The sequence below is a fragment of the Leopardus geoffroyi genome, chromosome C1 (assembly GCF_018350155.1).
Source record: "Leopardus geoffroyi isolate Oge1 chromosome C1, O.geoffroyi_Oge1_pat1.0, whole genome shotgun sequence".
NCBI classification, from domain to species: domain Eukaryota; kingdom Metazoa; phylum Chordata; class Mammalia; order Carnivora; family Felidae; genus Leopardus; species Leopardus geoffroyi.
The window spans coordinates 142,353,271-142,366,369 of NC_059328.1; the positions used below are offsets into that span (position 1 = coordinate 142,353,271).

Sequence of the window (13,099 nt, forward strand, 5' to 3'; positions counted from 1 at the left end):
AAGTTTCAGTTAGGCCAAAAATATTGTGTAAAGCAAATGGATGTATAGTTCCTTACATCACTGATCTGCATGGCATTGATTTTGGACTGCAGCATCACTGGAGTGTCAGCCGGCACATTCACATTTGCCTTCTCTCTTTCCCAGGCATCACGATACAATGGCTGGTAAAAATGAAAAACAAAGGGTGGGTGATAAGTAAATAAGTCCATTACTACGTGAATAAATTATAGGTACAATTAAAGGTTCTCCTTGGATGTTCTCAGGTAAAAACATAGATCACATTTTGTTTTCATTGCATTTTTATTTAAAAGATGCCAGTAGTGACTTCAACAAGAATATATTCTTGTGTGATATGATATAAATGGAAAATGAGTCAGAAACCTGGTAGTAAAATGATCCTTTCCCATTAATTCACATGTAATTACCAGGCAGGTAAACCCACAATGCAGGTAACTATGAAAATCCACATTGCTAATCAAGTTCTGGCTTTCTTGGCCCAAATAACTATGATAATATCTAATATTGGGGCCACCCCCCTGGACTTTTCAACTTACCTCATGATTAAAAATAAAAAGGTGGCAGTGATCATGGTATTAAGTGGTGGACTTGTATTACAAGCAAGACCTCAAAATGTATTCAAAGTGTGTTATCAGAGTCTGTGGGGTATGAAGATGTCTACCACACTTATGTTAACCAAAGAGTTATCTAAATAAATGAAATGTGGATACTGTTAATTGATCGACTATATGAAATTCTATCTGGATACATAAATGTTCAAGGTTCTAATGCTGGCATTAGCAATTTAAAGTTCACAGAGACTTCTAATTAATTAAAGTTCACCATTGAGACTTCTCCACTATGTCTGAATTTATCATCAGCCCGGCTTACCTCACTGATTTGTACAGCATTGATCTTTGCCTGGATGACTTCAGGGGTATCAACAATGCTGGTAAATTTGAGGGCCTCAGGCCTTATACGATACAGCCTCTCATTCAGGAGATTCTGGGCATTCTTCACTCTCATCACTTCCACAGAACCCTCTGGCAACCATCCTATACCCTTCATCCATTCCAGGTCTGATTTGTACACGTTCTACATGAAGGAGAGAACCACAGAAGGCAGAAGAGTCAAATCTTCCCACAAGAACACAATGCCAGTGGCCACACACTACCTCTAATCAGCTGGGTGGCCAATCCCACGAAACAGAAGGATCAACAGTAATTGTTAATATTTGGGTGTTACATCCCGGGCACACATTTCTGGGAGAAGTTCACCATATCCTACAGGAATTGGAACAGGACTGACAAATGACACTTATAGAATGACAGATAGCAATGGTACTTGATTTTGTTTTTATATAAGGTTGAGCTTCTGTGCTCACCATTTGAAATCTGCCATTTTGGTACTACTAGAATAACATCTGTAGGAATTTGGGAGAAAAAGGTCTTTAGATGCATATATAATGAGGAAAAAATATATACTTTTACTTATATACACCTCCCTCTCTATAAATATAAATATATATATACATATTTTTCCTATATGTGTCAGAGGAACTTAAAATCTAACATTTCCTTAAGTTCACATTTGTTTCTGAAATTTAGATATCTGATTGTACAACTGTAATGGGTTGAAACAACTGGGACTGAAATTTTCTATCTAATTACATAGAATGAGAGGGTGATTTTTTTTTTTTTTTTTGTCTTAATAAGGCCTTGCTACATGAAAAGGAATCCTCTGTAAGATAGAGAATGTTCAAAATAACTCTACTACCACGAAAGGTACAGATTAAGTTAGGCTCTATTAGGATTACCACTTAAATTATGTCCCTAGGGAACACACTGTGATGATATACAGAGACAAATATCTCCCCAAGAGTCTGCTGATAATATACGCACATCGCTCTGCAGTTCGTAGGCCTTCTTAGCCTGGATCACATCATTCTGATCTGGCAAACATGTCCACTGGTGCAGATAATTGCGATAATCAACATCGCTAACCAGGACCTGGCATTTCTTGGCCTGAACAATCGACATCATGTCCAATGGCGTATTGTGAATTCCTTTAGACTTCTCATAAGCTTTCTTGTATTCTCTGTCACTCTGGATCTTGGCAGCATGTATAGACCAGACCAATTTGGGGTCATCTTGTAGGGTGCGGAAACCCACATGGTGGCCCAATTGCTTACGGTATCCTTCTTTGTATTTGTACTAAAGTTGTGAAAAAACAGACAAAAAAAAATGAAAATAATGTAGTAAGAAGACTTTTCATTAAATGTTTTCAGAATATTTTCCCTGCCTTAATGTAAATTGGCTCAACATTGGCAGTCATTACGTATTTCAGTAAGGAAATAGGGCTATTTTTGGTAGTTTCATAGAGAATATGAGTAAATCAGGAGGGAAGTAGCATGGTGAATGAGAGTAATTACAAAAAATTATAGCTAACATTTACCGAGCAATTACTAAATGCCCAATACTATTATGAGTGGTTCAAATGTATAGGTTGATTCTTGTGAAATTGCTGAATTTTTTAGTTAAAATAGTTGAGTAGTAGCAACTATCATCTCAATCTTCACAACATCTCTGTGAAGTGGATACTATTATTATCACATATTTCAGATGTGGAATATAAGACAGTAGGTGTAATCATGGTCCCCAAGGTTTCCTGGAAAGTGGGATGTTAAGTCAGATCGTCCCCCAAGAGCACTGAGAGTACCTCAGTAGGAAAAAGTCATTTGTGTGATTTTGGAGACAGATAAAGCAAAAGGTGCATATTTCAGGAATGGAAAGCAAGGTCATTGGTGTGAATCAGATGACAACAAAAGACCTGTAGGCAAGAGTTTCCATCTTGTCCACACTTGTCCTAAGTTTCTTAGGACTAGAGTAAGATAGCATCTGTTTCTTTTCTATATTTGGATAACATAGAAAAGTTTGGATAAAAGGGAGAGAAAGAGAACTGGGAATAAGGCAGATACTATAGATTGGCTATTGTGTTTAGAGTTAAAATTGAAAATGAAGAAGGAACAGGTAGATATGGGAGATAAAAAATAGAGCACAACCCAGAGAAAGAGCACAGGGTTGCTTAAAGATTTGGAGCTGGGAGTGGGGGTAAGGGGCTGGGTGGGATAATTATTTTAAGTTTTTAAATTACTATTAAATAAATTTCACAAGGTTACTGAGAGCATTATACATAAACCTTCAGTATAAAATCTTATATATAAGGTGCGATTTCAGTCTTAAGTCTTATGTGAAACTTTCACCTGTTATCTACATTTATAGATAATGTCATAAATATTTGGGGGATAAAATGATACTGGTCAACAATCAGATGTAATGAATTCTCCCAAGAATTCTGCATAGTCTCTTTTGTGTTATTTTACATCCACTCAGAAACAACTTAGAAATCATTTATACATATACCTCATCTATACTAACCTTAATGTGCTTCATTCCATTTTAATGGTTTTAAATAGGGTAAGTCTTTAGTGCAAAAAAAAAAAATGCTTTTGTTTGCATAGATTTTTTAAACCCCCCAAATTCTTGAAAAATACTCTCCCTATTTGTTGTAAGAAGAAAAAAAACCACAAGGAAATAAAACTGTACCTCACTGGCAATATCTCTGGAGGCTTTGGCCTGTTTGATTTCAATGGCGTCTGCTCTTAAGTCATAGCCTTTCTGTTTGGCCTCATTCCAGTCTTTTTGGTAAAGATTCTATTGAGGATAAACACAGGTTTGTTTACAAGAATTGAAAATAAGTGAATATATTCAAAGTACTCAAAATAAGATTCGTAAGACATAATGTAAATAAAGACAGCATAAGATGAAACATTTCTTTTTTTAAATTTTATTTTATTTTATTTATTTATTTTTAAATATGAAATTTATTGTCAAATTGGTTTCCATACAACACCCAGTGCTCATCCCAACCGGTGTCCTCCTCAATACCCATAACCCACCCTCCCCTCCCTCCCACCCCCATCAACCCTCAGTTTGTTCTCAGTTTTTAAGAGTCCCTTATGTTTTGGCTCCCTCCCTCTCTAACCTCTTTTTTTTTTTTCCTTCCCCTCCCCCATGGTCTTCTGTTAAGTTTCTTAGGATCCACATAAGAGTGAAAACATATGGTATCTATCTTTCTCTGTATGACTTATTTCACTTAGCATAACACTCTCCAGTTCCATCCACATTGCTACAAAAGGCCAGGTTTCATTCTTTCTCATTGCCACGTAATATTCCATTGTGTATATAAACCACAATTTCTTTATCCATTTATCAGTTGATGGACATTTAGGCTCTTTCCATAATTTGTCTATTGTTGAAAGTGCTGCTATAAACATTGGGGTACAAGTGCCCCTATGCATCAGCACTCCTGTATCCCTTGGGTAAATTCCTAGCAGTGCTATTGCTGGGTCATAGGGTAGATCTATTTTTAATTTTTTCAGGAACCTCCACACTGTTTTCCAGAGCGGCTGCACCAGTTTGCATTCCCACCAACAATGCAAGAGGGTTCCCGTTTCTTCACATCCTCTCCAGCATCTATAGTCTCCTGATTTGTTCATTTTGGCCACTCTGACTGGCGTGAGGTGATATCTGAGTGTGGTTTTGATTTGTATTTCCCTGATGAGGAGCGATGTTGAGCATCTTTTCATATGCCTGTTGGCCATCTGGATGTCTTCTTTGGAAAAGTGTCTATTCATTTCTTCTCATTTTTTCACTGGGTTATTTGTTTTTTGGGTGTGGAGTTTGGTGAGCTCTTGATAGATTTTGGATACTAGCCCTTTGTCCAATATGTCATTTGCAAATATCTTTTCCCATTCCGTTGGTTGCCTTTTAGTTTTGTTGGTTGTTTCCTTTGCAGTGCAGAAGCTTTTTATCTTCATGAGATCCCAATAGTTCATTTTTGCTTTTAATTCCCTTGCCTTTGGGGATGTGTCAAGTAAGAAATTGCTGCGGCTGAGGTCAGAGAGGATTTTCCCTGCTTTCTCCTGTAAGGTTTTGATGGTTTCCTTTCTCTCATTCAGGTCCTTCATCCATTTTGAGTTTATTTTTGTGAATGGTGTGAGAAAGTGATCTAGTTTTATTCTTCTGCATGTTGCTGTCCAGTTCTCCCAGCACCATTTGTTAAAGAGATTGTCTTTTTTCCATTGGATATTCTTTCCTACTTTGTTGAAGATTAGTTGGCCATACTTTTGTGGATCTAATTCTGGGGTTTCTATTCTATTCCATTGGTCTATGTGTCTGTTTTTGTGCCAATACCATGCTGTCTTGATGATGACAGCTTTGTAGTAGAGGCTAAAGTCTGGGATTGTGATGCCTCCTGCTTTGGTCTTCTTCCTCAAAATTACTTTGGCTATTCGGGGCCTTCTGTGGTTTGATACAAATTTTAGGATTGCTTGTTCTAGCTTCGAGAAGAATGCTGGTGCAATTTTGATTGGGATTGCCTTGAATGTGTAGATAGCTTTGGGTAGTATTTACATTTTAACAATATTTATTCTTCCAATCCATGAGCACGGAATGGTTTTCCATTTCTTTATATCTTCTTCAATTACCTTCATAAGCTTTCTATAGTTTTCAGCATACAGATCTTTTACATCTTTGGTTAGGTTTATTCCTAGGTATTTTATGCTTCTTGGTGCAATTGTGAATGGGATCCATTTCTTTATTTGTCTTTCTGTTGGTTCATTATTAGCGTATAAGAATACAACTGATTTCTGTACATTGATTTTGTATCCTGTAACTTTGCTGAATTCATGTATCAGTTCTAGCAGACTTTTGGTGGAGTCTATTGAGTTTTCCATGTATAATATCCTGTCATCTGCAAAAAGTGAAAGCTTGACTTCATCATCGCCAATTTTGATGCTTTCGATTTCCTTTTGTTGTCTGATTGCTGATGCGAGCACTTCCAACACTATGTTAAACAACAGCAATGAGAGTGGACATCCCTGTCGTGTTCCTGATCTCAGGGAGAAAGCTCTCAGTTTTTCCCCATTGAGGATGATATTAGCTGTGGGCTTTTCATAAATGGCTTTTACGACATTTAAGTATGTTCCTTCTATCCTGACTTTCTCGAGGGTTTTTATTAAGATGCTGAATTTTGTCAAATGCTTTATCTGCATCGATTGACAGGATCATATGGTTCTTATCTTTTCTTTTATTGATGTGATGTATCACATTGATTGATTTGCTAATATTGAACCAGCCCTGCAGCCCAGGAATGAATCCCACTTGATCATGGTGCATAATTCTTTTTATATGCTGTTGAATTCGATTTGCTAGTATCTTATTGAGAATTTTTGCATCCATATTCATCAGGGATATTGGCCTGTAGTTCTCTTTTTTTGCTGGGTCTCTGGTTTAGGAACCAAAGTAATGCTGGCTTCATAGAATGAGTCTGGAAGTTTTCCTTCCCTTTCTGTTTTTTGGAACAGCTTGATAAGGATAGGTATTATCTCTGCTTTAAATGTCTGGTAGAATTCCCCTGGGAAGGCATCCGGCCCTGGACTCTTATTTGTTGGGAGATTTTTGATAACTGATTCAATTTCTTCGCTGGTTATGGGTCTGTTCAAGTTTTCTATTTCTTCCTGTTTGAGTTTTGGAAGTGTGCGGGTGCTTAGGAATTTGTCCATTTCTTCCAGGTTGTCCAGTGTGTTGGCATATAATTCTTCATAGTATTCCCTGATGATTGCTTGTATTTCTGAGGGATTGGTTGTAATAATTCCATTTTCATTCATGATTTTATCTATTTGGGTCATCTCCCTTTTCTTTTTGAGAAGCCTAGCTAGAGGTTTATCAATTTTGTTAATTTTTTCAAAAAACCAACTCTTGGTTTCGTTGATCTGCTCTACAGTTTTTTTAGATTCTATATTGTTTATTTCTGTTCTGATCTTTATTATTTCTCTTCTTCTGCTGCATTGAGGCTGTCTTTGCTGTTCTGCTTCTATTTCCTTTAGGTGTGCTGTTAGATTTTGTATTTGGGAGTTTTCTTGTTTCTTGAGATTGGCCTGGATTGCAATGTATTTTCCTCTCAGGACTGCCTTTGCTGCATCCCAAAGCGCTTGGATTGTTGTATTTTCATTTGTCTCCATATATTTTTCAATTTCTTCTCTAATTGCCTGGTTGACCCATTCATTCTTTAGTAGGGTGTTCTTTAACCTCCATGCTTTTGGAGGTTTTCCAGACTTTTTCATGTGGTTGATTTCAAGCTTCATAGCATTGTGGTCTGAAAGTGTGCATGGTATGATCTCAATTCTTTTATACTTATGAAGGGCTGTTTTGTGACCCAGTATGTGATCTTGGAGAATGTTCCATGTGCACTTGAGAAGAAAGTATATTCTGTTGCTTTGGAATGCAGAGTTCTAAATATATCTGTCAAGTCCATCTGATCCAATGTATCATTCAGGGCACTTGTTTCTTTATTGATCCTGTGTCTAGATGATCTATCCATTATTCTAAGTGGAGTATTAAAGTTCCCTGCAATTACCACATTCTTATCAATCAAGTTGCTTATGTTTGTGATTGTTTTATATATTTGGGGGCTCCCATATTCAGCACATAGACATTTATAATTGTTAGCTCTTCCTGATAGATAGACCCTGTAATTATTATGTAATGCCCTTCTGCATCTCTTGTTACAGCCTTTAATTTAAAGTCTAGTTTGTCTGATATAAGTATGGCTACTCCAACTTTCTTTTGAGTTCCACTAGCATGATAGATAGTTCTCCATCCCCCTCACTTTCAATCTGAAGGTGTCCTCAGGTCTAAAATGAGTCTCTTGTAGACAGCAAGTAGATGGGTCTTGTTTTTTTATCCATTCTGATACCCTATGTCTTTTGGTTGGAGCATTTAGTCCATTTACATTCAGTGTTATTATAGAAAGATATGGGTTTAGAGTCATTTGATGTCTAAAACAGACATTTCTGAATTCTTCTGGTGGTTGGCCATTTACTTTATGGACTGTAGGATACTTCCGACTAAAATTTTAAAGCTAAACATCTAGGTCTACTAACTTTGAATATTTGTCTTCATCACAATACGGTACACATCTGAAAATACCCACCACGCAATACATGAAAACTAAGAACCAACTGTGAAGCTAGAAAACCTTCATCAAGGTATCATGTAAGACCTGGTAAGACTTTTCTCCCCTAACATTTCCCTTTGACTTTTCAGAGGTCCCTGCTAAAGGGATGGGACATAGATATTTAAGCACATCTTATTCTTTGGGTATAATTAAAAATTATCTTTTGGCTTTTCTAATGTCTTTGAAATATCAAGCAAGAAAGTTCTGGATCAATAAAAAAAAACTATAAAGACAAAAGAGACTATTACCTCATTCTCCCTCATGTAAGAGAAATTTAACTAGGAAATTTCATTCTTCTCGATTAATATACGATGAGACTGAGCTATGGACATTGGCTATAGGACAATGCTTTTAACGTTGAAAGGAGGAATCCAGTAGGATTCAGATATCCCAACTCTTGTAGTCCTGGGACCCACCCCTGTATTTAACATTTAAAAGAGAGAATTGCCATTCATAATGCATTGGGAATGGTACTAAAGAGAACATGTCTAGCACCAAAAACTGTACACATTTCTAAGATAGGTAATTTGTCCATTATGCCACACTCCACACACTGACATATACTGTCCTATAAAGACATTTACACTTCATATTTATGCTCTTACATTGCTGATTTGTAGGGCATTAATATGAGCCTGCAGCATGACTGGCATGTCAGAAGGAATGGTGATGTTGGTTTTATCTCTATTCCATGCTTCTTGATATAGTTTCTGTGGAGAGAAGGGAAGTATTAATTTAATACAGTGATAAAAAGTAGATATCTGAAACATTAAGCCTTAAAAACCTGGAAAAATGTTTTTAATGTTTATGATGGTTAATTTTATGTGTTAACTTAGCTAGGCCACAGTACCCAGATATTTGGTCAGACTTTTTTTTTAATGTTTGTTTATTTTTGAGAGAGAGACAGAGACAGAGACAAAGCATGAGCTGAAGAGGGGCAGAGAGAGAGAGGGAGACACAGAATCTGCAGCAGGCTCTGAGAGGTCAGCACAGAGCCTGATGTGGGGCTCAATCCCACAAACCATGAGATCATCACCTGAGCTGAAGTCAGTCACTTAACTGACTGAGCCGCCCAGGCACCCCTGGTCAGACTTTTTATAGATGTTTCTGTGAAGGTATTTTTTTTTTTTAGAAGAGATTAACATTTTTATCAGTAGACTTTGGTAGAGTACCCTCTGTAATGTGGATGGGGCTTGTCCAATCAGCTGAAGCCATTAATAGAAAAAAGACTGAGGTCCGCAGAGCAAGAAGGAAATCTGTCAGCAGACTACCTTTGTACTTGAACTGCAACTCTTCCCTAGGTCTCCAGCCTATTCTGCAGACCGTAGATTTGCCAGCCTCCATAATCATATGGCCCAATTCCATAAAATAAATCTCTCTTCGTGTGTGTGTGTGTGTGTGTGTGTGTGTGTGTGTGTGTATACACAGATATAGGCTACAGAACTATCTACATCTCTCTCATAAACATATATATGCACACATATATACATATATCTATACCTATACATATCTATATCTCCTATTGGCTCTGTTTCTCTGGAGAACCATGGCTAATACAATGTTATACCATTTAAAATGCAGCATTATGCTACAGATTTTTTTTAATGTTTATTATTTTTTGAGAAAGAGAGAGCATGGGGGGGGGGACAGAGAGAGAGAGAGAGAGAGAGAGAGAGAGAGAGGGCAGAGGATCCAGAGTGGGTTCTGTGCTGACAGCAGAGAGCCTGATGTGGGGCTAGAACTCACAAACTGTGAGTTCATGACCTGAGCCGAAGTCAGGTGCTTAAATGACTGAGCCCCCTGGGCACCCCAATATGCTACAGGCTTTAGTATTTGATAGGTGTTAAAGAAATATTTGTTCTAATCTGCATCTATATTTACCAAACTAGCAGATTCTTAGAGTTGCTCTTATTAGTAAGTCTTCCAAGTGGAACAGACCACTTGCTCTGTTTGGGTGGCATCATCTAAAAACAGTCCCACAAAAGGAATGCTTGGTAACAGGATGGTTCTTACCTCACTTATTTGCAGAGAATTGGCTTTGGCCAGGACAACATCTGGAGTGTCAGCAATGCTAGTGAATTTCAAGGCTTCTGGCCGTGTTTTATAAAGTCTTTCATTCACCAGGTCTTGAGCATTCCTCACCCTCTTCATTTCTACCGAGCCTTCTGGCATCCAGCCGATGCCACGTAGCCACTCCAGATCTGACTTATATACACTCTACAAAGATGTTAGGCAGAAATTAGGTTCCACGGTTAGACACACCATCTCATAATTGAAAAATAAAGTACATGGGATTGAGGGGTTGATGAGCATAGTAGATGGTATTCAAAAAAAGTAGGATCTGAGATTTATAGGACTCCAGGGTTTTAATATCAATGATAGAGTAATTTGTAAAAGCATAATTATATACACTAGCTGTGAAGAGGAATAAAATCATAATGCTGAGTTTCATGATAATTATTTGATATTTCCAAAAAATTATAGAACTGAAAAAATTTTTAAAGGAAATTTTGTTGAATCTCATTCCGTTTTAATCCTGTAATAACTGACTGAAGGAAATTTTGTTTAATGTTTTAGGTATAGCACAATAGTGGTAATTATTTCAAAAATATTCAGATAATTTATGTTTATCTGCAATATATTTTCATTGCCAGAAAGTATAAATGACATGAAGAAAACAGTCTGGAACCTAGGTCACAGAATAAAAGACCTGGTGTAAGTAGGGCTCTTCACCTATACTCTTTGATTCCTATGACATAACTCCTGAAGATGGATTATGTATTAAACAATGTGAGTGGTGTTCTCCTGGGGCTGTGCAGTGCACACTCTATGACTCTATCTGTCCATGGTGGGGTCTACCCATAGGGGCACTGCCTGGACAATTAATAACGCTATGTCCTCTCCTTCCATCTTTCCCAAAGTTTGTGTTACGTACATCACTCTGCAGTTCATAGGCCTTCTTTGCTTGGATAATGTCGTTTTGATCAGGTAAACATGTCCAGTGATGCAGGTAATTTCGATAATCAATGTCACTGACCAAAGTCTGACATTGCTTGGCCATCACGATGCCTAACATGTCCACTGGGCTGGAGAACTTGGTCTTCCACTTTTGGAATTCCTTTTTGTACTCCCTTTCACTTTGAATCTTCCCTGCATGTATGGCACACATAATCCTGGGGTCATCTTCTATGCTCTGGGCTCCAATGTGGTGGCCCTTTTGTCTCTCATATGCTTCTTTGTATTTGTACTACAATGAAAGAAATATCAGTTTAGAAACCAAGTTTGAAGACCGTATACACGCTGACTACAGAAAACATGAACATCCGCAAGCAAACAGATAAGAATTTCATATTGCAAACATTTTGGCATCTCTGAATAATTTTAAATTCTTTACACTATCATAAGCAAAAGTATAGTATATTCGTATACCTTCGTTGGTGAAGCCCTTCCCTGAGCAACTCTAGCTACAACTCCAAACTGTACTATTCTTCTCTGTGACAGCAAATGGAAAACGTCTTACAAAGTAAGAAGCAGGAGTGGGGATATGTGTGGAAATAATTGCGAAATGTGGCCCACCAGCAGCACAGTGGCTGTTCAGCAATGTGAGTCCAGAGGGGGTTAGATGGAGGGCACTTACATCACTGGCAATGTCCCTTGAGGCCTTGGCCCTTTTGATGGAAATAGCATCAGCCCTCAGATCATAGTCCTTCATCTTTGATTCATCCCATCCCTTGGTGTAAAGTTTCTAGGTGGAGGATGATACACAACAGAAAAAGAAAAGTGTTTCAGAAAGTTAATAGGTCAATTCCAGACAGGAAAGTGTAAGGTGGAAAAGTATTTTGAGGAATCCTAGAAAGGCTTAAAAGACAATCAGGAAACCTCTTACTTGGCTAATATTGGCAGAGTTGCTCTTGGCCAGTAGGATTTCTGGGGTGTCCGGCATCACGTGGATGGAGGATTTGTCAGCATTCCAAGCCTCTGTATATAAATGCTATGGGGGAAAAGGAGTAAGAACCTCTGTTAGCGCCCATGTATTACAGTTGTTTTCAAATTTAACACATTTTACTGTAGAAAAGCCTTTTTAAGGCTATTTGAAGGCGAGGGAAGCAAAAGGGTAGTGGGGAGAGTGAAACATGACAATATTTAAACTGCCATATGACAGCTTCATAGCTAATATGAAGCTATATAGTGGTCTTAATTATTAATTATTTTTTTCTGTGAATCTCACCCTTACTCATATGACCTCCAAGGATGGAGCCTGCCTATAGAATTATGATGCAGCAGAAATCCATTAACACAGAGTTAATCCCAAATTCAAGCCCAACTCCACTATGTCCAAGCTGTGTAATCTTGTGAAAGGTACATAATGCCTCATATTCCTCATTTCTCAGAGCTGGATAATCATATTTTTACTGAGTGCTTTTTGGTTTTTTTAAACCTACTATTTTTTTTTTAAGTTTATTTATTTATTTTGAGACAGAGAGAGAGCTGGGGAGGAGCAGAGACAGAGGGAGAGAGAGAGAATCCAAAGCAGGCTCCTCACTGTCGGGAACTGTGAGATCATGACCTGAGCTGAAATCAAAAGTCAGATGCTTAACCAACTGAGACACCTAGGTGCCCTTACTAAGTGCATTTTGAAGATTAACCATAACATATGTAAAGTGTCTGAGTCATAGTAGGCACTCAAAAGATTTTACGGTGTTTCCTATTGTTATTATTACTGTGGTTGCTGTGATGGGTATGGTATAAAATAGAATTCCTCGAGTTTTAGTACTTCAAGCTTTGGAGTTCACTGAGAGTCGATTTCATATTCTGCACTGAGCACCCAATCTCACTACCCTGAATGTCTGGAAGATGTCCAGGCAGGTGTGGAAGAATTCAGGTACATTAAATTCAACCTAAAATGTGCACATTAAAAACCCATCCATTGGATAAAGAATGACCCCAGTATCAATAAACAGATTGCTAGAACTCTGAAAAAAAAAAAGTGATTATTTATCTTATGTAATGATACTGAAACAGC

At 37.7% G+C, this 13,099-nt stretch overlaps 1 protein-coding gene across 30 annotated transcripts in view; it reads right to left on the reverse strand.

Moving 5' to 3' along the window:
- NEB (nebulin) overlaps positions 1-13,099 on the reverse strand; it is a 214,083-nt gene that overhangs the window by 90,815 nt on the left and 110,169 nt on the right. For all 30 annotated transcript variants that reach the window (XM_045479788.1, XM_045479819.1, XM_045479815.1 and 27 more), the window contains 9 exons: positions 11,963-12,067; positions 11,714-11,821; positions 11,012-11,323; positions 10,090-10,293; positions 8,682-8,786; positions 3,603-3,710; positions 1,899-2,210; positions 889-1,092; positions 57-161 (listed from right to left, as the gene is read on the reverse strand). In XM_045479788.1, the coding sequence (XP_045335744.1) occupies positions 57-161; positions 889-1,092; positions 1,899-2,210; positions 3,603-3,710; positions 8,682-8,786; positions 10,090-10,293; positions 11,012-11,323; positions 11,714-11,821; positions 11,963-12,067 (1,563 nt within the window). The remainder of the gene's footprint in view (positions 1-56; positions 162-888; positions 1,093-1,898; positions 2,211-3,602; positions 3,711-8,681; positions 8,787-10,089; positions 10,294-11,011; positions 11,324-11,713; positions 11,822-11,962; positions 12,068-13,099) is intronic.